General features: G+C 48.4%; 13 protein-coding genes across 13 annotated transcripts; 7 read left to right on the top strand and 6 right to left on the bottom strand.

Annotated features, from left to right (window-relative positions):
* Positions 1-328: 328 nt before the first annotated feature.
* Positions 329-2,399, bottom strand: BT62DRAFT_929312 (uncharacterized protein). The gene is made up of 8 exons (XM_043185694.1): positions 2,002-2,399; positions 1,617-1,950; positions 1,510-1,563; positions 924-1,450; positions 851-863; positions 646-795; positions 496-597; positions 329-442 (listed from the first exon to the last, which is right to left on the bottom strand). The coding sequence occupies exons 1-8, from the start codon at positions 2,164-2,166 to the stop codon at positions 402-404; spliced, it is 1,386 nt and encodes a 461-aa protein (XP_043042843.1). The 5' UTR covers positions 2,167-2,399; the 3' UTR covers positions 329-401.
* Positions 2,400-2,974: 575 nt separating this feature from the next.
* BT62DRAFT_917917 (uncharacterized protein) lies at positions 2,975-4,840 on the top strand (the record flags this gene model as incomplete). The annotated part of the gene is made up of 4 exons (XM_043184065.1): positions 2,975-3,075; positions 3,131-3,695; positions 3,754-4,367; positions 4,420-4,840. 4 exons carry the CDS (start codon positions 2,975-2,977, stop codon positions 4,838-4,840), a joined length of 1,701 nt encoding a protein of 566 aa, XP_043042842.1.
* A 72-nt stretch (positions 4,841-4,912) lies between these two features.
* On the bottom strand, positions 4,913-6,238 carry BT62DRAFT_985658 (alpha/beta-hydrolase). The gene has a single exon (XM_043189956.1). The coding sequence runs from the start codon at positions 5,943-5,945 to the stop codon at positions 4,968-4,970; it is 978 nt and encodes a 325-aa protein (XP_043042841.1). The 5' UTR covers positions 5,946-6,238; the 3' UTR covers positions 4,913-4,967.
* A 2,962-nt stretch (positions 6,239-9,200) lies between these two features.
* Positions 9,201-10,685, top strand: BT62DRAFT_945529 (uncharacterized protein). Its single transcript, XM_043187950.1, has 8 exons — positions 9,201-9,345; positions 9,398-9,526; positions 9,584-9,674; positions 9,730-9,750; positions 9,808-9,893; positions 9,945-9,978; positions 10,030-10,262; positions 10,316-10,685. The coding sequence occupies exons 1-8, from the start codon at positions 9,227-9,229 to the stop codon at positions 10,551-10,553; spliced, it is 951 nt and encodes a 316-aa protein (XP_043042840.1). The 5' UTR covers positions 9,201-9,226; the 3' UTR covers positions 10,554-10,685.
* A 155-nt stretch (positions 10,686-10,840) lies between these two features.
* On the top strand, positions 10,841-12,184 carry BT62DRAFT_678230 (uncharacterized protein). The gene is made up of 3 exons (XM_043181839.1): positions 10,841-10,943; positions 10,992-11,303; positions 11,363-12,184. Exons 1-3 carry the CDS (start codon positions 10,875-10,877, stop codon positions 11,981-11,983), a joined length of 1,002 nt encoding a protein of 333 aa, XP_043042839.1. The 5' UTR covers positions 10,841-10,874; the 3' UTR covers positions 11,984-12,184.
* Positions 12,006-14,008, bottom strand: BT62DRAFT_678333 (NAD(P)-binding protein). Its single transcript, XM_043181841.1, has 5 exons — positions 13,762-14,008; positions 13,342-13,702; positions 13,109-13,292; positions 12,889-13,058; positions 12,006-12,839 (listed from the first exon to the last, which is right to left on the bottom strand). Exons 1-5 carry the CDS (start codon positions 13,912-13,914, stop codon positions 12,277-12,279), a joined length of 1,431 nt encoding a protein of 476 aa, XP_043042838.1. The 5' UTR covers positions 13,915-14,008; the 3' UTR covers positions 12,006-12,276.
* Positions 14,009-14,102: 94 nt separating this feature from the next.
* Positions 14,103-15,602, top strand: BT62DRAFT_887790 (uncharacterized protein; the record flags this gene model as incomplete). The annotated part of the gene is made up of 4 exons (XM_043182929.1): positions 14,103-14,430; positions 14,487-14,546; positions 14,596-14,793; positions 14,827-15,602. 4 exons carry the CDS (start codon positions 14,103-14,105, stop codon positions 15,600-15,602), a joined length of 1,362 nt encoding a protein of 453 aa, XP_043042837.1.
* On the bottom strand, positions 15,218-16,645 carry BT62DRAFT_929305 (20S proteasome subunit). The gene is made up of 6 exons (XM_043185693.1): positions 16,578-16,645; positions 16,449-16,526; positions 16,280-16,401; positions 16,045-16,229; positions 15,905-15,994; positions 15,218-15,851 (listed from the first exon to the last, which is right to left on the bottom strand). Exons 1-6 carry the CDS (start codon positions 16,626-16,628, stop codon positions 15,655-15,657), a joined length of 723 nt encoding a protein of 240 aa, XP_043042836.1. The 5' UTR covers positions 16,629-16,645; the 3' UTR covers positions 15,218-15,654.
* Positions 16,646-16,669: 24 nt separating this feature from the next.
* Positions 16,670-17,786, top strand: BT62DRAFT_678235 (uncharacterized protein). Its single transcript, XM_043181840.1, has 6 exons — positions 16,670-16,837; positions 16,893-16,962; positions 17,013-17,115; positions 17,164-17,436; positions 17,482-17,593; positions 17,646-17,786. Exons 1-6 carry the CDS (start codon positions 16,736-16,738, stop codon positions 17,778-17,780), a joined length of 795 nt encoding a protein of 264 aa, XP_043042835.1. The 5' UTR covers positions 16,670-16,735; the 3' UTR covers positions 17,781-17,786.
* BT62DRAFT_945514 (20S proteasome subunit) lies at positions 17,711-18,953 on the bottom strand. Its single transcript, XM_043187949.1, has 7 exons — positions 18,867-18,953; positions 18,782-18,816; positions 18,604-18,727; positions 18,450-18,551; positions 18,251-18,394; positions 18,084-18,196; positions 17,711-18,036 (listed from the first exon to the last, which is right to left on the bottom strand). The coding sequence occupies exons 1-7, from the start codon at positions 18,933-18,935 to the stop codon at positions 17,880-17,882; spliced, it is 744 nt and encodes a 247-aa protein (XP_043042834.1). The 5' UTR covers positions 18,936-18,953; the 3' UTR covers positions 17,711-17,879.
* A 67-nt stretch (positions 18,954-19,020) lies between these two features.
* BT62DRAFT_945513 (uncharacterized protein) lies at positions 19,021-22,123 on the top strand. Its single transcript, XM_043187948.1, has 9 exons — positions 19,021-19,352; positions 19,402-19,556; positions 19,607-19,732; positions 19,782-20,003; positions 20,052-20,508; positions 20,563-20,888; positions 20,939-21,677; positions 21,734-21,876; positions 21,924-22,123. Exons 1-9 carry the CDS (start codon positions 19,062-19,064, stop codon positions 22,015-22,017), a joined length of 2,553 nt encoding a protein of 850 aa, XP_043042833.1. The 5' UTR covers positions 19,021-19,061; the 3' UTR covers positions 22,018-22,123.
* On the bottom strand, positions 22,084-25,055 carry BT62DRAFT_929302 (MFS general substrate transporter). The gene is made up of 21 exons (XM_043185692.1): positions 24,774-25,055; positions 24,598-24,719; positions 24,522-24,543; positions 24,448-24,469; positions 24,306-24,388; positions 24,244-24,256; positions 24,125-24,193; positions 23,949-24,071; positions 23,750-23,903; positions 23,542-23,697; positions 23,472-23,484; positions 23,307-23,416; positions 23,212-23,254; positions 23,087-23,163; positions 22,936-23,027; positions 22,819-22,885; positions 22,727-22,764; positions 22,639-22,673; positions 22,406-22,578; positions 22,292-22,352; positions 22,084-22,238 (listed from the first exon to the last, which is right to left on the bottom strand). The coding sequence occupies exons 1-21, from the start codon at positions 24,853-24,855 to the stop codon at positions 22,222-22,224; spliced, it is 1,572 nt and encodes a 523-aa protein (XP_043042832.1). The 5' UTR covers positions 24,856-25,055; the 3' UTR covers positions 22,084-22,221.
* On the top strand, positions 25,056-26,745 carry BT62DRAFT_985649 (glycoside hydrolase family 105 protein). Its single transcript, XM_043189955.1, has 7 exons — positions 25,056-25,148; positions 25,198-25,326; positions 25,383-25,398; positions 25,447-25,550; positions 25,603-25,880; positions 25,930-25,973; positions 26,023-26,745. The coding sequence occupies exons 1-7, from the start codon at positions 25,119-25,121 to the stop codon at positions 26,529-26,531; spliced, it is 1,110 nt and encodes a 369-aa protein (XP_043042831.1). The 5' UTR covers positions 25,056-25,118; the 3' UTR covers positions 26,532-26,745.
* The last annotated feature ends 327 nt before the right edge of the window (positions 26,746-27,072 follow it).

The following is a 27,072-nucleotide window of genomic DNA, read 5'->3' as shown; positions in this document are numbered from 1 at the left end:
CGAAAAGGGAAATAGCGAGGCCGTAATGCAGCGAGATCGACTTCGCAGTCACACCGAGGCGACTTTACAAACGGGTCACGGTGGCGGTCCGAATGACAAGCGCCTGCAAGGTGCTTCTAAAAGCACCCAAACCCTCCCTGCTCCGAAATCATAACTGTCGTGACCTTGAACGGCAACGGGCGTGCTACTATACATGTCAGCATTTGTTGTAATCACCAAAGATGATGGCTTCTTTGATTGTTTTGGAAGGGGAATAACGAAAAGGGGGGACAATGGTCCCAAAATGCACCCATACCTCCGCGCATCATTTCTTTGATTCACAATCCGTGGAGAACATAAAGCATACTTATACTGGTGGAGAGGTCCTCCATGCATACATCGTACTAGGGCAACGGAATTTTCTACTCATTGGTTAACACTTTCGGTTCCTTATGCATATCAACTAGAAATGGAAAAATTAGATCCGCATGGATGGGAAATTCACACCCGACAAACCTCCAGTGAATTTACATTTCCCCTTCTTGTTGAAGTAACAGTTGCCAGACATGGGACAGACATGTCCATAACAACAGTCTTCTCCCCAAATACACGTTTCACCTGCAATCAGATCAGTCGGACGCCGCACTTATGACGAATCGACGACACCTTTGTTAACGTAGGGACACGGGGCTTTCTTAGCGTTCGTGCGAATTTCGTTGCGATGCTCCGAGTCCAGTATATAGTCATGAGCATACCTACAGTCTGCGCCGTGCTTGCAATTGGCCAAATAGAACAACGTGCAGGGAGGGGGTTTATCTAAGGGGTTAAATAAGGTTATTCGTGGAAATTTCTGACTTTCGGTGTCACTCACGCTTCGAGAGAGGCTGTACCATCAGACGCATCGGGACAGGGCGATCAATGGGAGAAGAAAGAATAATGCTCACAATGTGAGGATCAATATGTCTGGAAGTGAAAGAAGACGAAACGAATGCCTCGACAGACAGGTCGTCACTGTCATCCGAGTCATCACTGGACGTAGTGCCCGGGTCCAAATCCGGAGTCTCTGGTCTTTGTTCGTTTGATATAACAAAGGAGTAAGAAGGGTGTGGCAATGAAGGGCGTTGCACCAAGATGGGTTCTTGGTCCGGCACCGCCGAACAAGTCCCGTTAGAATCTGGTGCCGTAGGCTTCTGGACTGCGGCTAAAGCGTCTGATGTTATGAATGGCGGCACAGCGGGTCGAGCTATTACGAATGATGATCTGCGTACGGTGGCGAGGCCAGGCGGTACGCTGGTTAAAGGCTGCCCTAACTTTTGGGGCATGAAAAGATCCGGTATGGTAAGTGTTGGAAGATCAAGTTCCGAGATACCGGCCGCCATATCAGTATAACTCTTTAGAAGAATAAGCTTTTGCTTGTACCCTGCAGTTATCTGAGAGCGAAGATTGGTGACGTATCCATTGTCGTGACAGCCTAAACAAACGCTTTCACTGGTGTGTATTGAACGTAGATAGAGAAGAAGCAACATGTACCGGCAAATATTACTTTTGACGTTTGCGGCAAACGGATATCGTCCTCAAGGTGTACTAAAACACCAATTGATCAATATCCACGAGTGGTGGGGCTTATCAGAACGAACCTTTAATTTTTGCATCGGCAGCCTCTTTTCCGTTTCCGACGTCAACCATGAGGAAACGTTCCGCTGCCTGATTGAAGCCCATAGCAAAATCATCAAATTTAATCTTAAGCGTGGTCAGCCCCAAGCGCCCCAGCGTGTCAACAAGTCCGCGTTTATTATAGAAAATGTAGACCCAAAGTTGGTACTGGTTGGCGCCATAATTCGTGCATAAATGTTGGAGAATAGAGTCGGATAACTTCTGTGCGGCTACGTGCCCGCCAGCCAGGCCCTGGGATATAAGCTCACTAGAAAAAATGGCGCCGTCACCATCAATCAAAGTGACAACCCGATGTCCCTGAGCCGAGACAATCACCGTCCGCACCAGACAAAGAAGGAGATGTCAAACCTGTAGTTGACTTGCAAATATCTCCTTCTGCTTCTCACATTCGGCTTTAATCTTTTCACACTGTCGGTGTTCAGCGTCAACGTCCGCATAGGCTCGCTTGTAAGCACTTAGTTCGGTTTCAAGCTGCTGGATTCTCTCTAGAAACGATGTTTCGTTCCGTATCATACCGAAGACCTCGTCTACATAGCTCAGTAAACGCGAGAACACATAGATTTGGAAATCAGAAAACCTTTCAGTCGGTCGAAGTACGAGTTTCTATGAGAGGGAAACACAGATTATTCAACAGAATTATCGCGGACACATTGTTGACATAGTACATACAGCGGATGAGATTGCATTGTTGAAGACATGTGATCTCTGGAAGCGCTCGATGATTCTAAAGCCATGTCGAGGGAGTTCTAGTAGGAGTGTGGAAGGCGGAGGCCAGGGATTAAGAATGAATCAAACAGAGCCAGTTTAAGCTGGACGCCATGAGGAAACCAGAAGTTATACGTGCAACGGACACATTGTCAACACGAAAACGCATCGAACACGTAGTCGGAAACCTGAGTGATGAGAATGTTGAAAGAGGGATGATATGTGCATCAAGGAGTAAATTATTTTGCGGTCCACTAAAGCCCCAGTGTTGCATTTCCATGTTAGCTCAACACAAGAATATTGACGTCTCCAGTCTTGCTCGAGGTGGTATTGCTATGAGGCTCCAAAGACTTCGATAAGAGAGATATCCGATTAAATGAGGAATATGCCTGTTCAAAACCTGTCACTGCCAGGAGATGGTGTGTAAAGGAAATGTTGACCATAAGAAGATGAGAAACTTGTAGCAAAACAACGGTCGTCAATTGTCACGCAGCCACGTGCGTGGTCACATCGTAGCTGGCCCAGGCCAGGACATCTCTTCCAGCGACACCCAGTTGAAGAGCTCTCAGGACGCGTTTTTTCTCCTCTTGTGCAGTGAATCCTGACTTTTTCTACCATGTCTGGCCTGTATTCCACTCTTCAAGTGTCGCCAAAGAAAAAACGCTGTCCGCCCGAGCTCAACGACACTGACTACACACCTAAACGATTGCGGACGGCGTTCGTGTATCCTGCTTGATTACGTGCTGAAACTAACTGAAACTGATGTATCTAGACCGATCACGCCTCCTGCTACTGTGTCGAAGAAGAAAACACCGAAAACGGATGATCTACCTACTCATTTGTCGCGTCTCCAGACTATCCAAACTGGCCTTCAACACGCCCTCTCACATGCCCTCGCGTCGTGTGCCGTGTCTCCATCGTCAGACACCGGTATTGTGCGTAATGTGTTGAATCATCTCTCGCTGACAACCTACACTGGATTAACTACCCAATTCACATCTGATGATCTCCGGAGACTATGCTGGCTTTGGGAGTGGGACGGAATCTCACCGCCCGAAAAGCATCAGAACGTGGATGATGACGAGAATCCCTTCTGGGATAGCCCGGCGTCGCAGTCCAAGGACTGGATTCGCGGGTCTATGGGCATAGTCATCAGCCCCGCCACCTACTATTCCAAGGCAGACAAGAAACGAGTCGCAGCTTATGGGATTGGAATTGAGGTTGAAATGGATATTGACAAGGACATGGGTGGAGGTATGGCCGCCGTAGCACGTTGGACGGCAGGAGCAGAAACACGGCGAAAAGAGTTTCATGCTAAGCTGATCAAGTGGTGCAAGGTCCGTTATCTACGCTGTCCGATACAACTTAAAGTTGACATATTATATTCATATGCAGTTACACTCCGATGAGCTGTCTATTCCACCAGTTCCCATGGCGGACTTGCCCAAATTGAGCGCTCTCTCCAAACCTTCTTCTCTCACCCGTGTCTTCGCTTCGATCTCTCCTAAGGCTTCTGCATCATTCGCGCCGCCTTTATCACCTGGTTCCCCCTCTAAATCTCCCACAAAGCGTGGCCGAGATTTTGCGATACCATTTCCCATCACCCCTTCATCTCGTCAGAAATCTCCAACCAAAAACTCCATTTTGTTTCCACAGACACCATCCAAACACGACATTTTTGGCTCTAGTAGTATACGTACCTTGGCGCCGCGTACGCCGACAACTTCTAATGTTTCTGTATCCGATGTTCCTTCGGAACCGTCAACGCCTGTACATCAGCGTGGTCGAAATGCCTCCACGGTCCCGCACACACCTACCACAGCCCGCCGCCAAGCCTTATATGAGCGCGTTCGTCAGCGTTCATTATCGGCATCTCCTACAAAGGCTCTGAGTAATGATATCATTGGCGGTAGGCTGACACGCGATCAGATGCTTAAGCTCGGGCAAGAGGAAATGAGACGACGGTGCTTACTTGGACGTTTGGGCGGTGTAGCCGAGAGTGTTTGGATGTGCGTTTCCCTCTTGGTTCTGCCAATTTCGCTCACATAGCTTATTCTTTAGGCTGTTTTCTGGGCCTGTGTCCGGATCATCTACGTCTACACCCTCAAAGCGGAAACGTCGAGCATTACCTATGTCCGAGGTGGTAAATGCAGTCATCAAGTCTTCTCCCGTGCCCATATCCGCTGCTGAAGCCAGCGAATCTTTGGAGATGTTGTTAAAGCTGTGTCCATTCTTCCTAAAAAAGCTGAACATTTCTGGGGAAGAATGGCTGGAAATGCCGGCGCCAAAGACTAGTCCCATCAACGTCGACGATAGTACTCCAGGAACCTTTGGAAGCCCTTCCAGCCCTGGATCCCGTAAGGCTAAGGCTGACAGTGCGGAAGAGGTGTTGACAAGAAGTCCCAAGCGAGTGAAAAAGGAAACAGGTGGCTTGCGTGAAGTTAGAGAGATCATTCGGCGGGAGCTCGAGCTCCAGGACTAATCCATGCTTCATCTTATTTTCTCAACTCGATTTGTATCTCTCACTTACTGACTGTGAAATGTTTATAGCAGAGTACTATATTGTTAGCTTGATTTGTACAATTAATTACTTTTGTCGTACTGTAATGTCAATCCAGGATTTCCTTCCAAATGTCGTCCAGATGTAATAGAAGCGATATGTGACTGCCATCGACTACTTTGAGGCTGGCGTTCGGATACTGTCCCGCTAACCATCGTGCGGCATTCAGCGACACTGTATGATCCCGCTTAGCAGCGACAATGTATACGGGAGGAGAAAAACCATCCTTGCGCCCTTTGACAAGTGTGGATGGTGATAAACCACCCCACCCTGAGTGGTAAATGGTCGGTATCTGGAGAAATCCTTCCCATGTCTGCCCCACGCTGCGCAGCATATTCGCTGCCATTTCCCGCTCAAACTGACCCTCACCCAAGCCGTGATCCTCTTTCCAATGCAGATACGACTCCCGCTCTCGATCTGTCATACGGTCAAAGAGAGAACGGCGTATGAAGATTTCTGCTGCTGACACAGATTTCAGTTTTGCCACCAAAGCATACCTCGAAAGACGGGCGGGAATGTTAAATGGTATATAACGGCATGGGGGACCTGTCAGGAAGTAGGATTGCCACGACATATCTTTGGCATAATCCATGTGACAATGTGGCGGGGTATGGGGAGCGAGGAGAACGAGAGATGAAATTTGTGAACGGAAAGGGAACACGCTAGCGGGGGCACCATACAGCATCTGAGCGGCCACGGTGCCAAATGAATAACCGCAAATTATGATCTTCAGGTGCAAAGCATCAGTCCGTAGGTGGGCTAACAAGGTGGACATGTCGCTTGCAAGTGTAGTGGAGTAATTTGAAGGGTCTGAAACAGGCGAAGACTTGCCCCAGCCAGGAAGTGAAGGAGCTATGAAATGGATGTTTTTCCCGACCAAAATTGGAGATAGTCGAGACGCATCACCGACGGAAAATGCCCCATGAAGGAAGAGAATGAGAGTAGAACTTGAGGTATTGCCATTGTCAGCGTAGGCAAGGGACCTCCCGCCTGACAGCGGCAGTCGTTTGTCCTGGACATAGATCATGGATGCGCCCCACAGAAAAGATGAAGCCGGAGAATGCCATATTTGAGGAATTGATGACCGTGACAGGAATATAAAAGGGCGCCTGTTGCTCGCCACGCCTCCGAATGACGAGTTGCAGCAAAGTGCCGGTGACGACCAGAATAGAACTTAGATCGGTCTCGTGAAAGGGGGGAGTTTCTCGAGGTGTAGAAATAAATGGGACGACTAGCCATGGAAGCGAAACCACGTTGTACAGCAATCACAAGGCTTGCGGATATCTCCAAATCGCAGTGCCAGAGAAGAGCAAATCAGAGTGATGGCGGGATCATGGGATAGAATAGAATGGAGCGACCTGTTTTATATTATGCACTGAAACCGTTGGAACCGGTCGGTCCAGAAGGCTAATACAAGACCCGAGATGGTGAAAAATATACAGATATGGCTACAAGTACCGTTAATTCAATGAACGTTACTAGGTCCGCGATGAGCCGTAAAAGTCTATCAGATCTTGTACTTGTAACGTTAACTGTGTGCTTGAGCAGATCCGCCGCGACATGATGAACAAGGACGGATGGACAATTACATGCAAGGATGGTGGTGGTTGAGAGATAAGGATCGTTTCGATTGAGAGGCTCTGGTACGTAATGTTTTTGTGGGTCAAGGTTTTAGCTTGTATAAATCGTCACCGGCAGAGACCGTTACCCCAAGGCATATGTCTTCTTAGATCGATCTGTAGGTACTAGAAGGAACCTTGTCATTTCCGTCTCTTTCAACCTTCCTGATAAATCGAGGCCATACAGAAAACAGACCATCCCAGTCCCAGCCAGGATTTCGGACATGTGTTCGTACAACCGTGAGCACCTCAGAAACATCTTCGGGACATTTCCGAGCTGTCCACTTGTCTGATCCGGACACAAGATACGAGACGCAATCACAATCTGTATTCGAAATTGCATCTTAAACTATCCTCATCACGAAGTCAGAGCCTGTTCAAACAGTTCAATTGCTGAAGCGAGGGGCGCTCTGTCCTGCCCCAAATATATGCTCAACTGAATGATGAACGTTACAGTGGCTTCGAATGGTTTGTGCCAGGACGGGCGAGAATCGAGTCCTGAGAAGATGTTGATTCTTGTGGCGTCGAGGAACGTGTCAGAACTGATTCGGGTACAGTTCCTAGACGCTCGCACTCGTCGCAAATGGCAATTGCCCCTCTTGAAGAAGTCGAAGCAGTACCTGAGGGGGATCCTGCATCGAAACAAGAATATTGGACTTTCACCAGCGGAGGATTGGAGATGGCGCAGCAAACTGTAAAGATACCACTTAAGGGTTACAAGTTTTCTGCAAGACGTGGAAGCGAAATGAAAGTCTGGTTACTGAGGTGTTGGAATCGAGTCCCCTATTCCGAGTTTCAACCCGCAGTTACCATTTCCAACGCCTATGTATATCGGTCAACCAAAGAAGGGCGAATCAGAATGTATCCTCTACCGTCCCTAGTTTCACACATGTATTGTACCTGACTCGAAGAGTCTACTACTTCAATGATTGAAAGAGCTTCGAACAATCGAAGGGATACCCGGACTGGATATTTCCCGAACTACAACCTTTAACAGGTCTGCTTCGCGCACCTTCCATTTGTACTGGATTATATACAGCATTATCCCGCAAAGATAGCGCCATGTTATTGGCATGGAATACGTCAAACTGGAGCAATTCTATCCTCTGCCAAGCCTCGCCGACGGAGACCCATCATCCAGACGGGAAAACGAGAGGTCGAATTTTTGTTACGTTGTATTGAATTCTCATGCCCTACGGCTGGTCAAGACCGTGTTCCCATCATCGTGCCGACACTCGCAAGACGAGTTAGGTAACGCCACAAGGTTCCGTAGGAATGGGAGAACTTTACACCAGAGTGATAATTGTGTATCACACCTCGACGCCGAACATATCGAATCACACAGTGCGAACCTGAAATTGCAGATCATGATCATCCCTAAATTCGCTGCTCCAGTGCATCTCAGAATGAAAGGGCTCTAAAGGGCGCAGATAAGGACTGTTTCTGACATTGAAAATATTGACAACTGCGCCGCGATGTACGCACCACTTTCAATTATTGGGGTTCGTCATCCACATATCTCGTACTCCGTACTCCGGACCTCGCTCTAGGGCGTTGGTTCGGGTACCGGAACCTCACGACGAGATAACTGGACGAGGACCATCAAATAATTAATTGGGTTCTTATCTTTTTCGGCGTGAAAAATCAAAGGCCGTAGAATACCCGCGTCCATTAAAATAATCAAGGCCTTGCTCCCATTATGGGATGTTTGCGTGAGTTCTGTGGCGTATAGAGACCGTCAGCCCTTGCTATCGGCGTCCAAAGGGATAGCCTACCACGGTAGTGGAAGCCATCATCGTTACCGTTGTATGAATGCGCCAGCTAGAACGCTTGGAATTTCAGTCTACCTCAGACCTACTTCGACTTCGCGCCTGAGTGACTGCCTAGACCCGCCGTCAACGTGATAAGAATAGTAAAACATTTTGCATTTCCTTCGATTTGTTGGTGTTTCGCTTGACTGTCCCCTAATATCCGCATGGCTTCTCCGCCGTCCAACTACTAGTACCCAATAATTTTGGTCGCGAACGTTCGCAGCTGGACGTCGGTTCCACGACGGCTTGTCGTTACGTTTGCCGGCATGCACAGGTCCAGATGTTCAACGTCCGTGTCCTTGCTTCTTCCTCCAGTTCTGATCTCCCAGGAAGGGGTCACATGAAATCAAGTAATACACGACTCGGGGTGATTGTGAGGCGCGGGAAATCCTTGCAATTTTTCACTTGTAATATGTTGACAAGTCTACCGTTTCATGTCCTTACAAAGATGGCATGTGTGCGCTGCGAAATTTTTACATTAAAGGGGATATCAGCGCTAGCGGTAAGAAGAGTTGTTTCGGGACATACCAAGTTGTCTTTGACATTGAGTTTGGACGTGTATAGGCCCATGTACCCCTGCTCCCCAGGTGTCAAGTTCGAAAAATATCGGTAAATTCATGCTCAAGGACACTACGACTGCAGCTTTACGACCCTGCCGCAACACGAGACGTTGAAACCATAGACATCGTTGCTAACCGTGGCCGACGCTAGAAAATGGTTGAGCAAGTAGGAGAGATTTAAGGTGAAACAAAACGTATTTGAGCGAGTGCAAAGCTAATAATATGCTGGTAATATAATAATAAAATAAATAATGATAATATCCGAGTCCTGACAATCACGTGTATCGCGTTCCGCTCTACGGTTTACCGCCACGTTCAATGCCGTCGCGCCCAGCGTACAGAGGACCAAAGCCTATCAATCTCCTAAAGTACCACCGACCGAAGTTGAAACTCAGCCAGGTCAGAGAGGTGCCGCATCTCAGCAAGGAATCCCGGCAGTATGTCTTTATCGCACAACATTATCTCCTTCGTTCAGAGAGTAGTAATTAGATGCATACGGACCTTGGCTTCGTACCGTTTACCAAAGCCGCGTCTCAAGTTTCCAAGATCAAAATGTGCTGCCGTCCTTGTCGCCCTATTCGTTGGCCGCTCGGGCGAGCTGCACGTCCTGTTAAGCCGGTAGGTATGTACGCCATCTAGGTCTTTGTGCTGCTCGTTTAATAGCCAACGGTGAAGCCGGGCTGCGACGCTCAGGACCTTTGCTGGCGATACGTCTTTACCTGGAGGAAAGGTCGATCCAGAAGATAAGAACTTCGAAGATGCCGCTGTGAGTTGTCAGTATAAGCTAAGTTGTCGCCCACCTACATACACGCCTCCTATAGCGAAGGGAGGCCTTTGAAGAGGTATCTTTATATCGTTATTTCCATCTATTTACCCTTACAAAGGTTCTCATCAAACAGATTGGTTTACCTCGGGATCGTCGCAAAGTCCCCCTTCTCTGCGTTCTGGATCCTTTTATAGCGTCAAACCAGTTGATTGTTGTCCCGTCAGTACTCTATCTTCACCTTGTCTCATTTAGCGTTGAATTTATGGTTAGGGTCGTCGTGCTCATCGTGGATAACACATTGCGAGTATGTTTCAATTCATATTTTTATGAAAAGTGCAGCTAACCAACCTTACAGCCGATTCTCAATTCATCAGAAGTGGCCTCTCTCTTTTCTCACCCCCTCAAAGCATTCGTATCCTCTGAATATCCTTTGAACGCAGAAATTGCGTCCCTTGAAGTCCCCCATCACACATACCAGGACTACAATTTACCTCCAGGGCCTGACGGTGAATGCCGCCAACTGCGTGTTCATTGGTTTCTGACCGGCCGCGAGGCTGGGGGCACCAAACCTGTATTCGGTCTAACTGCGTACGTGTTTTGTCAGATGTTTCGGAGTTCTCACTTCTTAACACGTACCCTAGCGCAATACTCATACGCGTGGCAATGCTTAGCTATGCGAAAGAACCAGATTTTGAGGTGGAGCCACCTGGAGCACCTACCAACGAAGAAAGAATTGCATGGGTGATGTACTCGAATCCGACTTTCCGGAAAGCGTGCGAGACAGAAGGCGTCGCAGTAGATTGGGAGAGTGTACGCTGTATCGCTGAGGAGGTCTTGAAACGAGATAGGCTCCCTCGACCGATACGAAGTAAACTCTGATCCTTCCATCTCTTATATGGCAGGTTATGAAAGTTGGGAGAGATGCAGCGACTCCAGGAACATGCACATAGATACGGTCCAGAAGTACTGGTTTAAGAACATCACATGAAAGAATAATGAATTATCTAGCCCTTCTCAGGAAGAGGAATCCTATAACGCAAAGGACGTCGCTAGGATTCTCCAGTTTCGATATGTCCCTAATCGCAAGGAGGCAGTGCTTGTAGCAAATGACGAAATGCCGACGGCGCTAATACCATTCGCCGGCGCGGGTGCCGAAGCCAGGGTGGTACTTATCCTTCTACCACACCCCTTCTTCCTAACATGCCCGCTCCTGCAGTATATGTTCTCGCAATTGTCGGTACTGTAGCTGCAGGTATCGCTTTCAAGGAGGTAAGCCGCTACATCGCATTCGTTGCATATATGTCTGAGCTCCCACAGTTCGTCTACGAACCCCACATAGCTCCCAGGTTGGAGAAATGGGCTGAGGAATTCATTGCGAAACGCAAGGCTCGGAGGAAGCAAAGGGAATCTCCAATTGCCGTAGCTGCGTCCATCCCATCGAAGGGCAAGGCTCGGAGCAAGCGGTCTGACGATGGTGGCGATACGGACGACGATGATAAGAGCACCTATGAGCTCGAGAAACTCATCTCCCACGAAGTCCACGAATGGCGCAATGAAGTGGACAAAAGTAACTCTTCAACTCTCCGGCTCAGAAGGAACGCTGCATCCGAACAGTCAGCCTTGGACCAGGTCAGTGACCCTCCGTTTACCTGAAACCTTTGTGAGACTTACTGCGTATTTCCACCTAGTCCAATATCGCTATCCCTTATCCTGCGTTGATCCCAACACATGTTATATTCAATTCTTCTACACTGTCAACGCCTACGACCGTGACTGATATCAGCAGAGCATCAGCGTCGCCGACGTCGTCACCGCTCCCCCACACTTTGCCGGAAATCCATCTCACGTCCTCGCGTTCAACTTTACGGTCACCATCTCCGACGTCCCCCCCAGGCCGTCTCCCAACTCCGGCTCCTTCTGTTGCACTTTCGCCACAGATCGCATCCGACCAGCCCTTCCCGCCACTCGCGTTCTCACCAAGCTCGATTCCCAGTCTTTCACTCTCTCACCCTGTTGACCTCGATCAGGAACATGGTGTTGAGCTGCTCTCGGCGCCGTCATCTCGTCCTGACACGCCTTTCTCTAATGTATCGAATAGGGAGTACCACTCGTTCTCTCCAGCCTTGCACGTCGAATACTTGGTGCTGTCCGATGGCAGCGACCATGATGCGGTCGCTTCTGTGGCATCCTCTGAGAGCTCTGTCTCTGAATTCGACGAGCAAGACTCAGATGAGCTGTGCAGTAATTTTGGCAGCGAGATATCAATGTCCAGTTGGGCGAGCGTGGGTTCTCGGGCCCGAAGTCCTTAAGGCCTTCATTTAGAACCCTGATGCAAATCGTATATATCTGCGGTTTGTGCCAGGGTGTCGTTTGGATCTGTATCTATCTTCCTTCCTCTTGATTAACAAGGTTTACAGTGTTCTTTCATTATTGGGCAGACTAGCTACATCAGTAACTATTTATCCCATCTGCCATTTTACATCTGTTCGTCGTACCAGTTAATTGTCTTGTTGTTTGTAGTGATAAAAATAAAGAACTTGGTTGTTGTACAGTAGAGATTGTGGGCCAAGATAAAGTATAGTAGATGAAATGGAAAAATCTGTTATCCTGAAAAATTTGCAGTCACCCGTTCTCGTGCTAACTTTTCATACTCGACACAATTAATCATCCGCCCTTCTTTACGACTCGTCTCAGCCGCAAAGACAGTCAGATGGCCCTTCACGACTTCCACGATGTCAGTACCCAGGACTTTTTGGTCGCCTGTTCGAACAGCCTTCACGAAAGACCGCATCAAACCAAGATCCCCACCGCCATGGCCACCGCCCTCGTCCTTCGGGATATGTGTAGTAGTCGATCTCGTCCGAAAATCAGTAACCGTAAACTTGTTCATGTCTCCGACAATTTCTCCATGCGTAAAATGCATGCGGAGTTGTCTGTCGCATATCAGAGATGTGAAAGCGATCATAGTAAACGACGCCGTGCTTCCATTGTCGAATTCGAGGTTGACCACTTGGTTATCGCAGACGTCGTTATCGCTTTCGTAGACGCATTTGCCATAGGGACCGGATTTCAGGGCTTCTGCTATGTTTTCGATGTCGGGAATACCATCGACGATAGTCTCGGCGGGCCATCCTTTGTTGCCCTTTGATACGGGATCCAGATACACTTCGGAGAAGAAATCAGTTATATATTGGAGCAACGGCGAATTCCTCACTCTTCTTGGCACTGTACGGACACATTTTCTCTATTGAACAGTCAATACAACGAGTAGCAGCACCGGCTTCTATAGGTTTGGCAGATTTTCTAAAGTGCTGTAGTGATCCAAAAGATGACACACGAGCCGGGATTGAGGGGGAGAGCCAGTGGCAGATAATGTCGATATCACTATTGTCATATTCAACGCGTATCTGGTTTGCATGGAGATAAGGACGTACTGGCAACTCTTGGTCATGAGGGAGAACGAACTTTTGGCCTCCTTCGCCCAGTTTCCTCGCACGTAAGAATGGGCAAAATGGTAATATCCAACAGGCTCCACCTGAACAAGGTTTACCAGTCTTCCTAGACGTCCTGACTGGACGATCTCTGATATCTCTTGGCTATAAGGAGAGTAACGCATCACTGCGAACATTTATATCTTTAGCCATCACGAGTTTAGAACTGAACATACCATGTCCCATTCCGAATATAATCCCAGCCTTCTTGATCGCCGTCTCCATTCTAATACAATCATCTACGCTTGTGGCCATAGGTTTCTCACATAGGATATGGTATCCTTGCTCCGCAAAAGCTTCAGCGACTTGTACATGCATATAGTCCTGCACGGCTATAATCACGGCATCCGCAAGACGTTTTCCGATGGTGCCCAGTGTTTCTGCAGAGGCAGCGTGCAGGTCTCTCCAGGTGCGAAATACAAGTGTGTTATCGACGCTGTGCAGGTCAGCAAAGTACTTTTGCGTCTCCGAGCGAGGCTCTGCGATGGCGACGACCTTGCAGCGATCTGGACATTGAAGAGCATATTTGGCGTATGCCTGCCAGTGAACCTTTCTTTAGCGATAACGTATATACACAATGGATTGAATATGTGCACCTTCCCTCGTTGCCCGCATCCCACTACAGCCAAGGTGACTGGTCCGGCAGAGTGTTTCTCGTCGAGGTCGTTCATCGCGGAACGATAGGGAGATTCCTTTGCGCGCCAGGACCTCTGCCATAGGCTTTTAGAGGTCGCTAGAAGGCCGGTCATGCGGTCGATTCGTGTCAGTCAAGAGGACAATTATAGATAAACGAAAGCATAGCCAGGAGTAACCGAAGAATCAGCGCCGCAACCTTGTGCACCGTCGTTGAAGAAAACAGGCTACGTAACCGGGCCAATGCCATTGGTCACCGACTTTGCCTCGAACGACTACTTCGACGCCGCCTGACTCGACATACATGCCACGTATTCTGCCACGTCTCATCGCCAAGCTCGCCGACCAACCTACACAGCAGCAGCAGCACCAACAATTTTTCGTAAGGCGAAAACGACAATTTTCACGGCACGAGCCTGTACCGCCACGCCCTTCTTTTGATCCCTCGCATTACTCAGAGTCCATACTGTTATTGCCCGACAATCCGATTACCAGTTCTCAGCAATATGTGCGACGTAAAACTCTGCCGCCTCGTGTCTTCATCGCGAAAGGTGCTAAGCCACGGCAGGGAAGCATGGAGAGTCCTAGAGAGATGACAGCAGAGGAACGAAAGTGGTGGTCATCGCCATACCGTATGTACGCGTCCGACGATTTCTTTCAGGTGCCGCTAAAGCAAACTTTCATCCAGTACGAATGGTGTCTTCTTCAACTAGGAGATGCATGGTCACTCAACAAGATTTGCCGACCGGTATGATGCTGATATTCATGACTTGCGGCGTGACCAATTCATTCAATAGATTTTCTTATACGCCTTGGATTATTACGATTACCTGCCCCGAGAGCCAACCGCTCCGATAGCAGGAGTATCATCATGCCTGACGGACTTGAGCATTCCAAGTTTGCCACACGCAGGTCAGGCAGATCCACGTACGTCCTATGCTGGAAACGCATCTTCGATAATATGGACCCAAGTCAGTCACAAAATGTCTTTGCGTGTGCTGTCCGCGATTGATCTTGCGGCATTACAGATCTGTTTCGACGCGTTACCACTAACCCCCATCTGCATTCGCTTGTAGTTAAGCAGATATCACATCTTTTACGCGTCCGTATCCTGCAAGAGCTACAGTTACTAGCAGATCAGATGGAGTGTTGGCCCAAACGGAACCCTGTACCGCCAATATTACGGAGACTCACTCGTGAAGAGTTCAAGGACGTCAAATCTACAGGAACCATTCCTTACCCAAACGCGGTCGCTCTATTGGTAGTTCCACCCTTAAAGTCCGACCCTCAGTCGAAGAGAAAAATAGAGGGCTCAATGTCGTCTTTACCCTTGACAGAAGAGGAAGAAAAAGTACCCCCTGGTGTTCAATGCAGGCCGAGCATACCATTGTCTACTCTGTACCCGTCATCTTCTGGTGAGATCACTGCGGCAGATCTGTCGCAGCAGCTTTCTGGTCCGCAGGTGCCATTCTATAATGGTGTTTCTTTGTTTCCCGCCCGGCCTCAGCGTGCATCATTGCATGCTTTGCTCCTTCGAATTCTGACCATCGAACGCCGGGCCCGATCCAGCGCTGTGAGAGCTGAAGCAAACAGCTTGACTAGCATGAAAAGCGCTAAGGGCGATCAAAAAGGGAGCCACGCATTTCTTCTCTACTCTGATGATGAGACAATCAAGAGGGGTGACTCAGCTGCCATTGCTGTGGCCCTCTGGCGACTGAGGATGTTCGAAGAAGGAACGGATTGGGACGAGAGTAGCCACTGGGTTTTACGTCGGAAGTACCGCTCAGTCGATGTACTCGAGTAGCCACTCAAATAAATTGAGTACAAAAAAATTGTAATTGCCAGACTTCATGCATTCATGCCTCTACGGCCATTGGCACAGCTCCACTGTCAATAGGTATCGTCTTTCCAGCACCTAAGACCTCTCGGCCTTCCCAGAACTTGGGAAGCTTATCACCAGGCACGAATAGTCGCTCAACACCATCCTCTGTGATGACACACATCCGTATTACACCACCCGAGGAACCGTCTCGCGACATGGCGAGCGCCAAAGCTGGAAAGGATCATTAGAACAGCGGAGATGCAAGCATGCACCAGCCGACTTACTGTTCTTGACAAAATTCACAGTCTCGTCTCGGCCCCATCCCTCTTGGTACGTTGCATCGCAATAACCATATACGTATGTTGAACCAGAGCCTGTGAGACTTTGTTACATGGGAAAGGACTAGATGCGTGGAAGGTCGTACCACCAATAGCCCAGGGCTGGCGGAACAGTCCACCTCCAAGAGGAATATTATAGACGCTGGGACCGACCTCCTTGTCCCATCCAGCAACAATGATTCCTGCACTTAGAGCGTCCTTATTTTCGTAGCAGAACTTCTGGAAGATAGCCGCTGCTGCGTGCACTGACGGAGGAGCGCCTGCCGTTTGGCTGTACAACATTTATTGAACTGAGCCCCGAAATGCCGATACGACACGCACGTATACATTTGAAGGTGAAGATGCACGACATCTGCGACAGCCTGTGTGTCCGCCGCAGAACCTGACCGACAGCAGTATACACGATCGTGGACGTGTGTGAGCTTATCTGTTACCCGGTTGGCCTGAAAAACAATGAGGATACGGGCGAAGGGAAGCATATTTGTCGTACAATATAGCTTCCTGTGGTCGTACGACTGTCTGCGCCGATGACCACTCCACCGTCGAATTGGACGGCCATGATTGAAGTCTAGGGTCACCGTCAGCCGCAGTGACGGACTACAAGGTCGAAAACATATACCCCAAGGTTGACCTCACCAGATTTGAGCTGCTGCATGTCGATGTGGTCCATATTTGCTGAGGGAGAGAAGGAGAGAGGTATGGATCCTGATTTGGCAGGTATTGCGCTGACGCGTCGCACACGCGTCGACCGGTAGTGACCCTTGACCCCCGACTGCCATGTCGAGCAGTCTCGTATCTCTGTATGAAGATCTTCAGCGCTCCTTCAACTCGATACCATCGGATCTCAAACGATGTGGAACTTTGCTTTCTCAGCTCAAGGTTTGTTAGACGACAAAAAATGGAATAAATTGCCCTGACGATGAGCTGGCTACAGATTGGATTGATTGAAGCGGGCTTGCTTATACCCCAGGGGGATCTTGTCCTCGAAGACCTAGTTATTGCTCGTCAGACGCATTGATTTTGTTCCCCGAATGTGGTGCTGATACTAATGCAGGCGACATCCTCGAGATCGGCGCAATTTGGAGTATACGATCACGAGACGAATCCTCCTTTGACCGATACTTTTCTCAGCTACAGACGTTTTATAACGATTACAGGTGTGTGTTACAGGCTGCCGACTCGACTGCTTCTTCATCTTCCTCCAGCTCCTACCTGCCACCGTCAAAACGAGAATTCCCCATCCGCGGCCTCAACCTCATCCGTCTTCTCACTCAGAATCGCATAGCAGATTTTCACACCACCCTTGAAAGTCTTCCGCTTCCTGCAGATGCCATTGGTGACAATCCATATATTAGCCACCCGGTAAATCTCGAGCGGTGGTTAATGGAAGGAAGCTATAGCAAAGTGTGGAATGCTAGGGCTGAGGCACCAGCAGAAGAGTACAAGTACTTTGTCGACAGCTTAATTGGAACCATCCGGTACGCAATCCTCTCGACTTGACGAGCTTTCATTGATTAGTGTAGAAATGAGATCGCAAGCTGTGAAGAGTCCGCATACAACAGTCTTCCTTTGAAGGACGCTGCTCTTCTCCTCTTCTTTTCATCACAGTCAGAGCTTCTGGCATTTGCGCAACAAGTTGAGTGTAATAAGATTTTACTATCCGTCATTTTTTCTTATAATTACGTAGAGGGGCTGGGAGATAGATCTTACTGGCGCCACAATCACGTTTGTCCGTAATGGCGAGGAACAACTGGAAATCCCAAGACAGAAGCTGATTGCAGCCTCGCTGGCTTATGCCCGGGAACTAGAGCAAATAGTGTAGATGGTGAAATTCTAAAGGCATTGATTTGTTTCGCTGGTGATGCAGACAATATTGGTTTGGGCAACTAGACGGCAGAGTACAATGAACAGCCTGTGCTTTCTACTCAAAAGTTTCAAGAGCTTCCTTTGCTTTTCTCTCCGCCTCGTCGAAGAGATCCTTAGGGACGGGCAAATGGAGACCATTCGTCTCATCACCGATCCATGACATCTCCAGTTCAAATTCCTTCTCTTTAGCGTCGTCGTGAACCAAATAGATTCTAGAACCTAGTTGGCATCAGGATGGAAGGAAAGGATGGACACGTACATTCGGGCAGCATCCAACACTGCTTGACGCATGGAAATCGATGCTAGGTCGAGTTTCTCAAGCTCTGTTTTAGCTAGTTGACGGCCCTTGCCTACTGCAGCGCCGTGATAGCCCTACATAATAATGATCCAAAGCCGGACATGAAGGCGAAAGAGATAGAGGCATACATAAAAAACACCACTTGGTTCAACGACATATAGTGACGGGCCATCCTTGTCTACCGCCCCGAAAATGGTGCTGATGCCAAACGGACGAACTGATGAATACAGGGTATAAGCTTGCACATACAGACCCAATCGATCTGCGAGTGACTAAAGGAAAGAAGCAGGTAAGCGTAGATCAATCGAAGGCGCCAAATTCTTCTACCTTTAATGGGGGTGGTGTCCGGTATAGTTCACGGTAATTGGATGCTTCGTCTCGTGCCCTGTTGGCCAGATGACGACCATCAGCAAGTAGACCTGCTGTAGCCTAAAACAAGGGTTTCTTATTAATGAAGTGACCTCTGAAAAGAACAACGAACCATGCCAATATGTCTGTCCACGGTCTGTATCCGTCTGTTGGCACCGGGAACCAACAGTTTGGAGTGCACCAGCTTCTCAACGGCTAGAACGACGCCACCTTTCACACGCAGACCAATCGCTGTCCTATGAAACCAATTTGTAAGAATTCAGAATAATGTAGATATCGGTGGGCTATACCCAGAGTTCTCGACAGCCTTGTTTGCGTATTCGACCTTTCCAGAAAAGTGAGTATTCTGAAGACATCTGCTGCCGTTGAGCCTACCTGAAATATCCTTCCATCTGGAGAGTAAGTACTTGCTGAGAGATCGTAACCCGTGCCAATGGAAGTCATGGTGGTTGAGGGCAGATGCCTTTACAGGACGCGCAAGCCAACGCGTCAGTACCTGTGGGAAGAAATACCCATATCTGGCTTTGATCTTTTTCGAGCTCACTCAACACCACGTTCTCTCTCAACGCGATGCCTGGCAACCAGGACGCCCTGATATCTCTCAGTAGTCACCCAATATTTTCTCTGCCAAAGGAATTCAGTGGGCCTCTCGCGCAATCGGAATCTTCGTTGGAATTATCCACCACCACGCTGCCCAAGTTCAGAAATGACAGTGCGACTCAAGATGGGCCCACGGCGTCCGGGCGACGACAAAACATGGTTCTACGCGACTCGGATATCATAGTTACAGCAGGCAGGGAAATTAGGATGACGCAGTTGGGTGACGGCAAGATCAGCCACAGTGCTGAGAAACAATACAAGGTATGCTTTCAATACCTGTATAGTGGATCCTTATGCTCAATTCAGGAAGACTCTACATACACCCAACGTACAGTTTGAAATACATCATATGTCCCTGAATCCTGGTGGAAAGCTCCTTGCCGTTGCCGGCGCATCTCAAGTCGCGGTGATTGTACTTCCGCGCTCAGGATTCTTGAGGCTGGTTCCAGACAAGTTGGACTGCAAGTATGTATTCTGAATTTACTATATAAACAGGGATCTCATGCTTTTCGCAGGTCTGTCCAAGTTGGCCAATATCATCATGCCTCAAATACCTCGCCGCCCATTGCTAAGATACAATGGCATCCTTGGGGAGACGCTGGTACTACACTGATGGTCATGACAGTCGACGGAAAGCTTAGGTTCGTCAATCACTATGTATTTAGCACTCTGTTTATCTTTTTGCATTAGAGAATATGACATCTCAGTCGATGCTGAGGACCCGCTTCAAGTACTGTCCTTTGTTCCAGACAAGAAACCTGGAAGATCTTATCTTGCTGAGGACCCAGCAGACCGCGAAGTGGCTTCTTTCGACTTAGGCAAAGGGAAAGCCGACTGGGGTCCTTTGACAGTATATGCTATCATGAGATCTGGGGATATATATTCCATATGTCCCTACATGCCAAAAAATGCGTGAGTCATTTCCCATCTTCATTACTGGTTTAAACAAATGAAATCAAGCTCCATACCTTCTGCCTATGTCCATTCGTTGGAATGTTTTATCTCAGCAAAACTTGAACTGCTGTCTCGGGGAAGCACATCTGCAGCGTCTAAAAACCTCAGCACTATCTACGACTATCAGCAGAAATATGTATCAGCTTTGGTAAAACAGCTTCCTGCAGGCAGCATGTTCCCCGCTACCTCGCGTTCCGTTCCTATGCACCCGCCCTCTACAATTAAGGCGTCGCCTACACGGCAAGGTCCGTTCTTGTTGCAACCTTCGCCGCGGATGCTGGAGCATAGTGATGGTGATGAGGCGACTGACATAACCTATCTTGCCTTTGGTAACGACTTTGGCAGCACTGAAGAAGATGGAGGTGAGACAGAGCATCTAGGTGTCGTGATGATTGCATACCAGGATGGGCGAGTTGATCTTTGTCTCGACGTCGACAAGGTAGAAGCCAGGTGGAGCAACAAGGTTTGTACAATTTGTCTTATATTTACGATACACTATTCTCAAATCGCGCAATAGTCAAGCCGAGGGTTGCCTATGCTTGCTGTGTATGAGACTATCGATCTTGGGCTGGTTTCCAACTTATGGCCATTATCCCCTCAACTCCTGGACTTGCTCCAGGCTAACCATCCGGTATTCGTTGTCGATCCAATCTACGATGATACGATATACGTATATCATGCTTTTGGAGTACATGCCCTGCACCTCCAGCCAGTACTTCAAAGTCTTGCTTCTGCCTTGCGTGCCAACGATGATGACGCAGATTCCACTCTAGCGGAAGCGTTACAACAGTCCACTATCACCAACGTGCAACCCATTCTATCCACTTTTTCAGTGGAGAAAAAGTAGCTGCTTATCTCGTATTTAAACCGCATGCTAATGCAGGCTTCCCTAGGTGCTCAAATCCAGTGGTGGCAGTGACTATTCCCGACAACGTCTATCTAACATACAGCATTTTCATTTTGACATCCGCAATGAGAATCACGACATTCAATCTTGTTCTGCGATCGGAATCACCTCGATCACGAGCAGAAAGCTTACCACCAGTGGCTGACGATGGAAACGAGGTGAAGGAGAAGGATAAATGGCTCAAGCCCACCGAGGGTCCCTCTGCTTATGTGTCATTGCTTAGGACTGAGCCATTCCAGCCAGGAGCCATTCTTTCTCATCCATCGGGACTTCCTTCAAATCCTCAGTTGTCATTGCCTCCGTCTGCAAGCAGCGAGTTGATGTTGACCCCGGAGATTTTGCGTTACTTGGCGAACACAGTCGCTGAACTCACTAATCAAATCCGCGAGATTCAGCTCGCACATCGACGATCAGAAACACGGGCAGTGCTACAGGTTCAAGAACTCAAGCGGCTCTGTGAAAAGGCGGCGGAGCTCAACGCTCTAGTGGAAAAGATGAAGGGTCCCGATGTTGATGCGAACAAAGCCCGTATTCAGACGGTCCAGGAAACCCACAAGAACTTGATGGCTAGACTGGACCGTATGCTGCAGCATATGATGGATAATGCTTCCCCCGAACTTAGTGAACATGAAACGAAATGGTTTGAAGAGTTGAAGAGAATGAAGCAAGAGGTAACGGGTATAGGAAGGTATGATGGATCTTCTCTCGCAGCCAGGGCAGGAATGGTAAGTGTCTTTTTGTCCTTGTTTCACGGGCTCACTAGCATGATTGGATGTCGCAGATGCAGCGAGAGTATGATCGTGTACTACCTGATTTGAAGTCACTATTGGAGAAAGAACAGTCGTGGAAAGCCAAGCATACTCAAAACTGTCAGACCCTCGGTATTTCTCAGGCCTTCGAGTTTGGGAAGAGATCCACCTTCGAGTAGGTGCTAAACAACTTTCGTACTCCTTGACTAACAGGATCCACAGGCAAACAAGGATATCTCAACTTGAAAATGATGTCAGCCAACTCGCAACAACACTCGATATTGCTTTTTCCAAACCTCCAGATGCAGAACGTTGATCTGGTGTTTTTCCGTCCTTTTGTCGTGCTGTGTACCATCTCATTCGCAACGGGTTAAAATAAATCTCAATGTATTTTATTTAGCAGAAATAAACGTCTTGTTTTCAACCGTAAAGTAAAGAAACGCCCTGAGAATAGTCACATGATACTGAGCTGACATTTAACATTCGAACATTGACCCAGCGTCGTGAAGAAACATCAGTACTAGTAGACGTAGCGGACTGTTTCAGGAAGTCAGTCCATGAAACCTGCAGATTTTTGCACAGATACGCACAGTCGGGATTTTCTTGGTCAGTAAGGTCATCAAAGGCGTGCAGATGGGCAAGATGCTCATCCTGGTGGGTAGATGGTCAACACGAATTCTAGCCTTCGAGGGAGACGAGCTTACAGAATCTTCACCGCTAACCTGACTCTCTTTCAGCGACTGTGCACGGCGTTTCAAGACATTCAGTCGCATAAGCCGGACTCTGAGGAAGAAAATGGCGGCGATCTGCAGCCCGTACATAACCATGTGGGCGATCCATGCTTTCTCGTATCTAGGACTGTCATTGGAACGGAAAACTAAATACACATTATCATCAGATATAGAAACACAAGTAACACCAGAAAGGAAAAAAGCACCTTGTGGTCCTATAGAGTTTCCGACTGCCCATGCACTAGGAAAGGTTCCAGTCTCTAGTTACTCTTTTAATTATAAAAGAGCACTTACATGAACACCAGTGTCGACGCAATTACTTGTTTGGTCCGCTAAGTGAATTGTTGTCAACTTGTATCTTTAACAGAGCACGGTTTTACGCTTACTCCGGCAACATTTCCAGACATTACTGCCAAGTTCAAGACTGCAACAGCGCCAAAACCTTGTGTGCAACTGGGGCATCGTCAGTCCAAAGTTCTTGACCAAGAAAAGAGGCGTCTTACTAGAAGGCAATCAGAAGCCCGACTTTGGTCTTGGCGGACGTTTCTACGCAGATGAATACAATCGTGCCAGCAATATTGGGGAGAGTATACAACTATTGAATATTGAAAGGCATTTAAGTGGCCATCCGAACATTGGAGTACGACGACTTACGAAAGCTAACAGAAGCTTTTGGTTGTATCTCTTTGACAGATATGCCGCACTGAACAAGAATGCCATGATAATGACACCTACGAACATTTAGGTGGGAAGAAGATGTAAATATGGGCTAGCCTCACCCTGTGCAATGGCGAGCAAGTAGGTCTGCAGAACTGTGAAACCCTTTTAACAGTTAAAACTGGCAGCTCGGGTAACGAGAACACGCTGTGCTCACAAATGCCGTCAAAATGATGCTCGAGAAAGAACCGATACCGCCAGGAGGCAATCCATTTGTGAAAGAGATCAAGGTAATAGCCCATACGGTTGGATCTAATAGGCCTTCGACTGTTGAAAGAGAGGTTAGGACAGTAAACCTTGTCTGTGCATAGGCACAACGTACTTGCTTGATGTTTCTGTTGCAGCATCATGATTAGAGTACACCATAGTGTGCGGTAACTTGATGGCCGTACCTTGAACTCTTTGTTCTGCAGTCCAGTATCATTTTTCCTGACGCGTTCAGCTATAAGAATGCGATCTTCGGGGGAAAAGCACTTGGCCCGCATGGGACTATCTGGGAGCCAGAATGCGACGAAGATACCCCATACGAACGTGATGCAGCCGAGTAGCTGATTTAGCGATTAGAATGAAAGACAATGAGGCAAGGCTGGTATCGCCTACCGTAAATAGTATTTGCCAGTTCTTAATCTTGGCGTCTGTGACCTGGGCGATTCCATAGGCAATGAGACCGCCGACGCATTGTTGGAAGCCATTCATTGAGTAAAACGCCCCGATGACCAAAGCTTGCTCTTCTCGGGTATACCACATCGTAGACCTTTGTTCATTAGTGAAGGCGTTATGAAGATCGGAGCCAGCTTACAAGAAAACAAACGCAGGTTGGCAAACACACTCAAAGATACCCAAGAATGTTCGTACAACAACTAAACCGACAAAGTTCTTGCAAGCAGCCGTGCAGGCCAGAACGGCCCCCCAGGCCATGATACTGTCAAAGAAATTAAGCCTCTTTTTATGACATGGGAGAAGAAGCACACATACTTGAACGCAAGATATTTTGCAATGGGAAGTCGCTGAATGAGCCGATTGGTCGGGAATTCCCAGAGGAGACTGTGTACATTGTTACATAAACCGAAAGGTGAGATACGGTCAACTCTTACATAGCGATATAGACTGGAATATAGTTAGCAAGCTTTCCAAAAGCCAGACCATTAACGCTTACCACATGTAGTCAACCAGGCATACTCTTGGCCCTTAAGGTGGGTATCTGTCCGAATGCCCATGATCGAAGCAAAGCTCATTGTTCTGTGAAGGGTATCGCATGAGGCGTTTGCGCAGCAGAGGGACGCCAAATTTAGCCTCACCCTTTATCCAGTGTTTGTGCAACTGAGAGGAAATGTAAGCACAGGGTACGTGGAAGGGGAACAAACAAACTCACAGTAAGTAACGACCATGACAACCTATCGGCAGGAAATGGTGAGTGACAGCAGGCAGGGCAGGGCAGAGTATCGTACCAAGACGCGCTTGTGAATGAGCCATCTGAGACGCCTGTTTGTTGCATCGTCAACGACTGCTGGTGCATCTTGGGAAGCAAAAAAGTTGGCGACTTCAGCATCAATTCCGGCTGGCGGTGGACCTAGTGGAGAGTATTTAGCCAGTGACGGATTAACAAGTAAGAGGGAGCAATAACCAGTGGCAGGAGAACCAGTGCGGTACGAGCCTTTCTCGGTATCCTCAACATGTTCCTGCAAGTGCTTGATCGCGTCGGACATGGTGATAAGTTGGAGCTTCGGTCCCTCCAAGAAGCATCAGGCAAACTTTTTATATGAGTGGATGAAAAGGGGATGGGAAAGTCCTGTGATGCGATCGCCCCTGGCCTGACGGTGGTACGCGCCAGTCGATCGTTGGTCCGGGGCCCCGCAGCTCTACGGTTATTTCTCCACATGCTCTCGGCTGGCGGCCCGCGGCCCGTGCTTGTGGCCCCCTACTCACTTTAAAGCCAGATCCCGGGCCCAGAAAGCTCCTTTTCATCGCTATGTCAGCTAGAAATATCAACCCTCGAAAGGTGAGGCCAAAAATCGCAGCCGTTGGCCGTTTCCTCATCCACTGAGTAGGTTCAAGCCCTGAAGCACATCCGCAATCTCATAAATTGCTTGGTGAACATCAAAGATGAGACCGGAGAGTTCTTCATGACCTTGGAAGATGGAAGGGTCATCGATACGAAAGGATGGAATGATTGGGAGGTGAGCAGAATCATCACTGCTAGTAAAGGGTCCGACTTCTGATTAGCGTATTCTAGTGGACACATGGCGTTGGTTAGTTATTTCAGCCATCAAATGACGAAACGCTTAAGCGCGAAACAGGACTTTACGGACTTTGGAAATTTCATGAAATCACCGGTGATCAGGAGGCCCTTGATGTTTCCCTAGCGTGGTTCAAAGACCGCTTCGAAATTGGAACGACCAAAGTATGTGAATCGCATTTCCGACCCATAACGGTGGCCTGACCCTCTAGAGCAGAATGTCAATACTATGTCCCCATTGTTGACCGCCGCATTTCTTCATGAAGAAAAGCACTCCAGTTATCTCGCCCATCTGGACTCTTGGGCCGAGTGGGTGATGTACGACATGCCTAGAACCGAAGACGGAGGTCTGCAGCACATCACGTATCTTTTTGACAACTACCAGCAACTCTGGGATGATACGCTGATGATGTCCGTCTTGCCTCTGGCAAAGATCGGTCTTGTACTGGGTCGGCCTGCCTATGTTGAAGAAGCTAAGCGTCAGTTCCTGATACAGTAAGTCTGTGTGCTCGCAGATCGTGACGTATTTACCAACCGTCTACAGTATCAAGTATTTGCAGGATGTTCAGACTGGTCTTTGGTTTCACGGTATGCGTTTATCCTAGCTACTCGAGTCTGCTCTTATGGCCGTGGCTAGGATGGACCTTTAATGGACGGCACCACTTTGGGCGGGCTAGATGGGGCAGGGGAAACTGTTGGGTAACCGTGGCCATTCCTGACTTTGTCGAAATGCTTCGATTGCCTGAAACCGACGGCGTTCGGTTGTTCCTGGTCTCCTCCCTCGTCGCTCAAATCGATGCATTGGTGAAGTACCAAGACCCCGCAACTGGCCTCTGGCATACCATACTCGACGATCCGACATCGTACTTGGAGGCGTCTTGCACGGCTGGATTCGCGTACGGGATCATGAAAGCACTAAGACTGAGACTGATACCAAAGGAAGAGAGATATGTCAATGCTGCGAAGAAGGCAATTCAAGCCGTTCTGGACAACATCACCGAAGCTGGCGAGTTGAAGTTGGTGTCGTTTGGAACTCCTGTGTTCGACGACACCGAGGGATACAAGCAGATACCGTTGACAAGTATGCCATACGGACAGAGCCTTGCCCTCTTGGCGATGACAGAATACCTCAGAACCTTCCTGTAGTAGAGTGTATGTAGGAAAGTCTGTGCTGCAATGTCGAAAGCTGATCCTCAGGTGGATGTTGACGATCGGGCTTCAGCTCTCACGCGTCTTCCTCCGACCCCATTGCCGGATATTGGTCATTTCAGAGCGTTTTTCCTCGTTTGTATGGAAGGGGGAACCTATATGCATTCACTACGTATCAAGCATGGTAAGAGGGAAGAGTGGTCAAGGCGTGTGACTCGATTCCAGCTGACCTCGCGGGGTGCAAAGGCCTTTGGGTACTACAAAAGATAGTTTACTCTGGCCATCTGGAGTGCAAAGGCCCGTAATCCGACCTGATTGAAAATAAATATCATTCGGTTTCGATATTTTAGTCGTATATTGTTAGAAGATATCCGTGCCTTATACCAGTATGTTTCACTTTCGATTGTTTACCTTTTATATCAACCTCCTGTCCTTACGATTACTTATATACTTCGCCCGTAGTTACCCGCATACCTCAGTCATTCCACCATCACTGCCCGACTGAGGTATGTGTATACCATCACAATATCCACAACTA

The sequence above is a fragment of the Guyanagaster necrorhizus genome (genome assembly GCF_019112545.1).
Source record: "Guyanagaster necrorhizus MCA 3950 unplaced genomic scaffold BT62scaffold_6, whole genome shotgun sequence".
NCBI lineage: Eukaryota > Fungi > Basidiomycota > Agaricomycetes > Agaricales > Physalacriaceae > Guyanagaster > Guyanagaster necrorhizus.
The sequence above is the reverse complement of the archived record's forward strand: the minus strand, read 5'-3'. Positions and strand labels throughout refer to the sequence as shown.

Coding starts and splice junctions, on each gene's coding strand:
- BT62DRAFT_929312 (XM_043185694.1), bottom strand. CDS start 2,166: ATGATACGGAACGAAACATCGTTTCTAGAGAGAATCCAGCAGCTTGAA. Junction 598..645: donor GTGTCCCTACGTTAACAAAG/GTGTCGTCGATT, acceptor ATCTGATTGCAG/GTGAAACGTGTATTTGGGGA. Junction 443..495: donor GAAATGTAAATTCACTGGAG/GTTTGTCGGGTG, acceptor TTCCATTTCTAG/TTGATATGCATAAGGAACCG.
- BT62DRAFT_985658 (XM_043189956.1), bottom strand. CDS start 5,945: ATGATCTATGTCCAGGACAAACGACTGCCGCTGTCAGGCGGGAGGTCC.
- BT62DRAFT_945529 (XM_043187950.1), top strand. CDS start 9,227: ATGCCGTCGCGCCCAGCGTACAGAGGACCAAAGCCTATCAATCTCCTA. Junction 9,527..9,583: donor CTGCACGTCCTGTTAAGCCG/GTAGGTATGTAC, acceptor CCAACGGTGAAG/CCGGGCTGCGACGCTCAGGA. Junction 9,675..9,729: donor AGAACTTCGAAGATGCCGCT/GTGAGTTGTCAG, acceptor CGCCTCCTATAG/CGAAGGGAGGCCTTTGAAGA.
- BT62DRAFT_678230 (XM_043181839.1), top strand. CDS start 10,875: ATGCCCGCTCCTGCAGTATATGTTCTCGCAATTGTCGGTACTGTAGCT. Junction 10,944..10,991: donor CAGGTATCGCTTTCAAGGAG/GTAAGCCGCTAC, acceptor GAGCTCCCACAG/TTCGTCTACGAACCCCACAT. Junction 11,304..11,362: donor AACAGTCAGCCTTGGACCAG/GTCAGTGACCCT, acceptor ATTTCCACCTAG/TCCAATATCGCTATCCCTTA.
- BT62DRAFT_678333 (XM_043181841.1), bottom strand. CDS start 13,914: ATGACCGGCCTTCTAGCGACCTCTAAAAGCCTATGGCAGAGGTCCTGG. Junction 13,703..13,761: donor GATGCGGGCAACGAGGGAAG/GTGCACATATTC, acceptor GTTCACTGGCAG/GCATACGCCAAATATGCTCT. Junction 13,293..13,341: donor TATATTCGGAATGGGACATG/GTATGTTCAGTT, acceptor AAATGTTCGCAG/TGATGCGTTACTCTCCTTAT.
- BT62DRAFT_929305 (XM_043185693.1), bottom strand. CDS start 16,628: ATGGACCACATCGACATGCAGCAGCTCAAATCTGGTGAGGTCAACCTT. Junction 16,402..16,448: donor CGACCACAGGAAGCTATATT/GTACGACAAATA, acceptor ATTGTTTTTCAG/GCCAACCGGGTAACAGATAA. Junction 16,230..16,279: donor CTTCACCTTCAAATGTATAC/GTGCGTGTCGTA, acceptor AATGTTGTACAG/CCAAACGGCAGGCGCTCCTC.
- BT62DRAFT_678235 (XM_043181840.1), top strand. CDS start 16,736: ATGTCGAGCAGTCTCGTATCTCTGTATGAAGATCTTCAGCGCTCCTTC. Junction 17,116..17,163: donor ACGTTTTATAACGATTACAG/GTGTGTGTTACA, acceptor ATCTTCCTCCAG/CTCCTACCTGCCACCGTCAA. Junction 17,437..17,481: donor AGCTTAATTGGAACCATCCG/GTACGCAATCCT, acceptor TGATTAGTGTAG/AAATGAGATCGCAAGCTGTG.
- BT62DRAFT_945514 (XM_043187949.1), bottom strand. CDS start 18,935: ATGACTTCCATTGGCACGGGTTACGATCTCTCAGCAAGTACTTACTCT. Junction 18,817..18,866: donor CAGATGGAAGGATATTTCAG/GTAGGCTCAACG, acceptor TTTTCTGGAAAG/GTCGAATACGCAAACAAGGC. Junction 18,395..18,449: donor GGACACCACCCCCATTAAAG/GTAGAAGAATTT, acceptor TCTTTCCTTTAG/TCACTCGCAGATCGATTGGG.
- BT62DRAFT_945513 (XM_043187948.1), top strand. CDS start 19,062: ATGCCTGGCAACCAGGACGCCCTGATATCTCTCAGTAGTCACCCAATA. Junction 19,557..19,606: donor CCAGACAAGTTGGACTGCAA/GTATGTATTCTG, acceptor TGCTTTTCGCAG/GTCTGTCCAAGTTGGCCAAT. Junction 21,678..21,733: donor TCGCAGCCAGGGCAGGAATG/GTAAGTGTCTTT, acceptor TGGATGTCGCAG/ATGCAGCGAGAGTATGATCG.
- BT62DRAFT_929302 (XM_043185692.1), bottom strand. CDS start 24,855: ATGTCCGACGCGATCAAGCACTTGCAGGAACATGTTGAGGATACCGAG. Junction 23,904..23,948: donor CAACCTGCGTTTGTTTTCTT/GTAAGCTGGCTC, acceptor TAATGAACAAAG/GTCTACGATGTGGTATACCC. Junction 23,028..23,086: donor AAAAGCTTCTGTTAGCTTTC/GTAAGTCGTCGT, acceptor AATATTCAATAG/TTGTATACTCTCCCCAATAT.
- BT62DRAFT_985649 (XM_043189955.1), top strand. CDS start 25,119: ATGTCAGCTAGAAATATCAACCCTCGAAAG. Junction 25,149..25,197: donor GAAATATCAACCCTCGAAAG/GTGAGGCCAAAA, acceptor TCCACTGAGTAG/GTTCAAGCCCTGAAGCACAT. Junction 25,881..25,929: donor AAGCGTCAGTTCCTGATACA/GTAAGTCTGTGT, acceptor AACCGTCTACAG/TATCAAGTATTTGCAGGATG.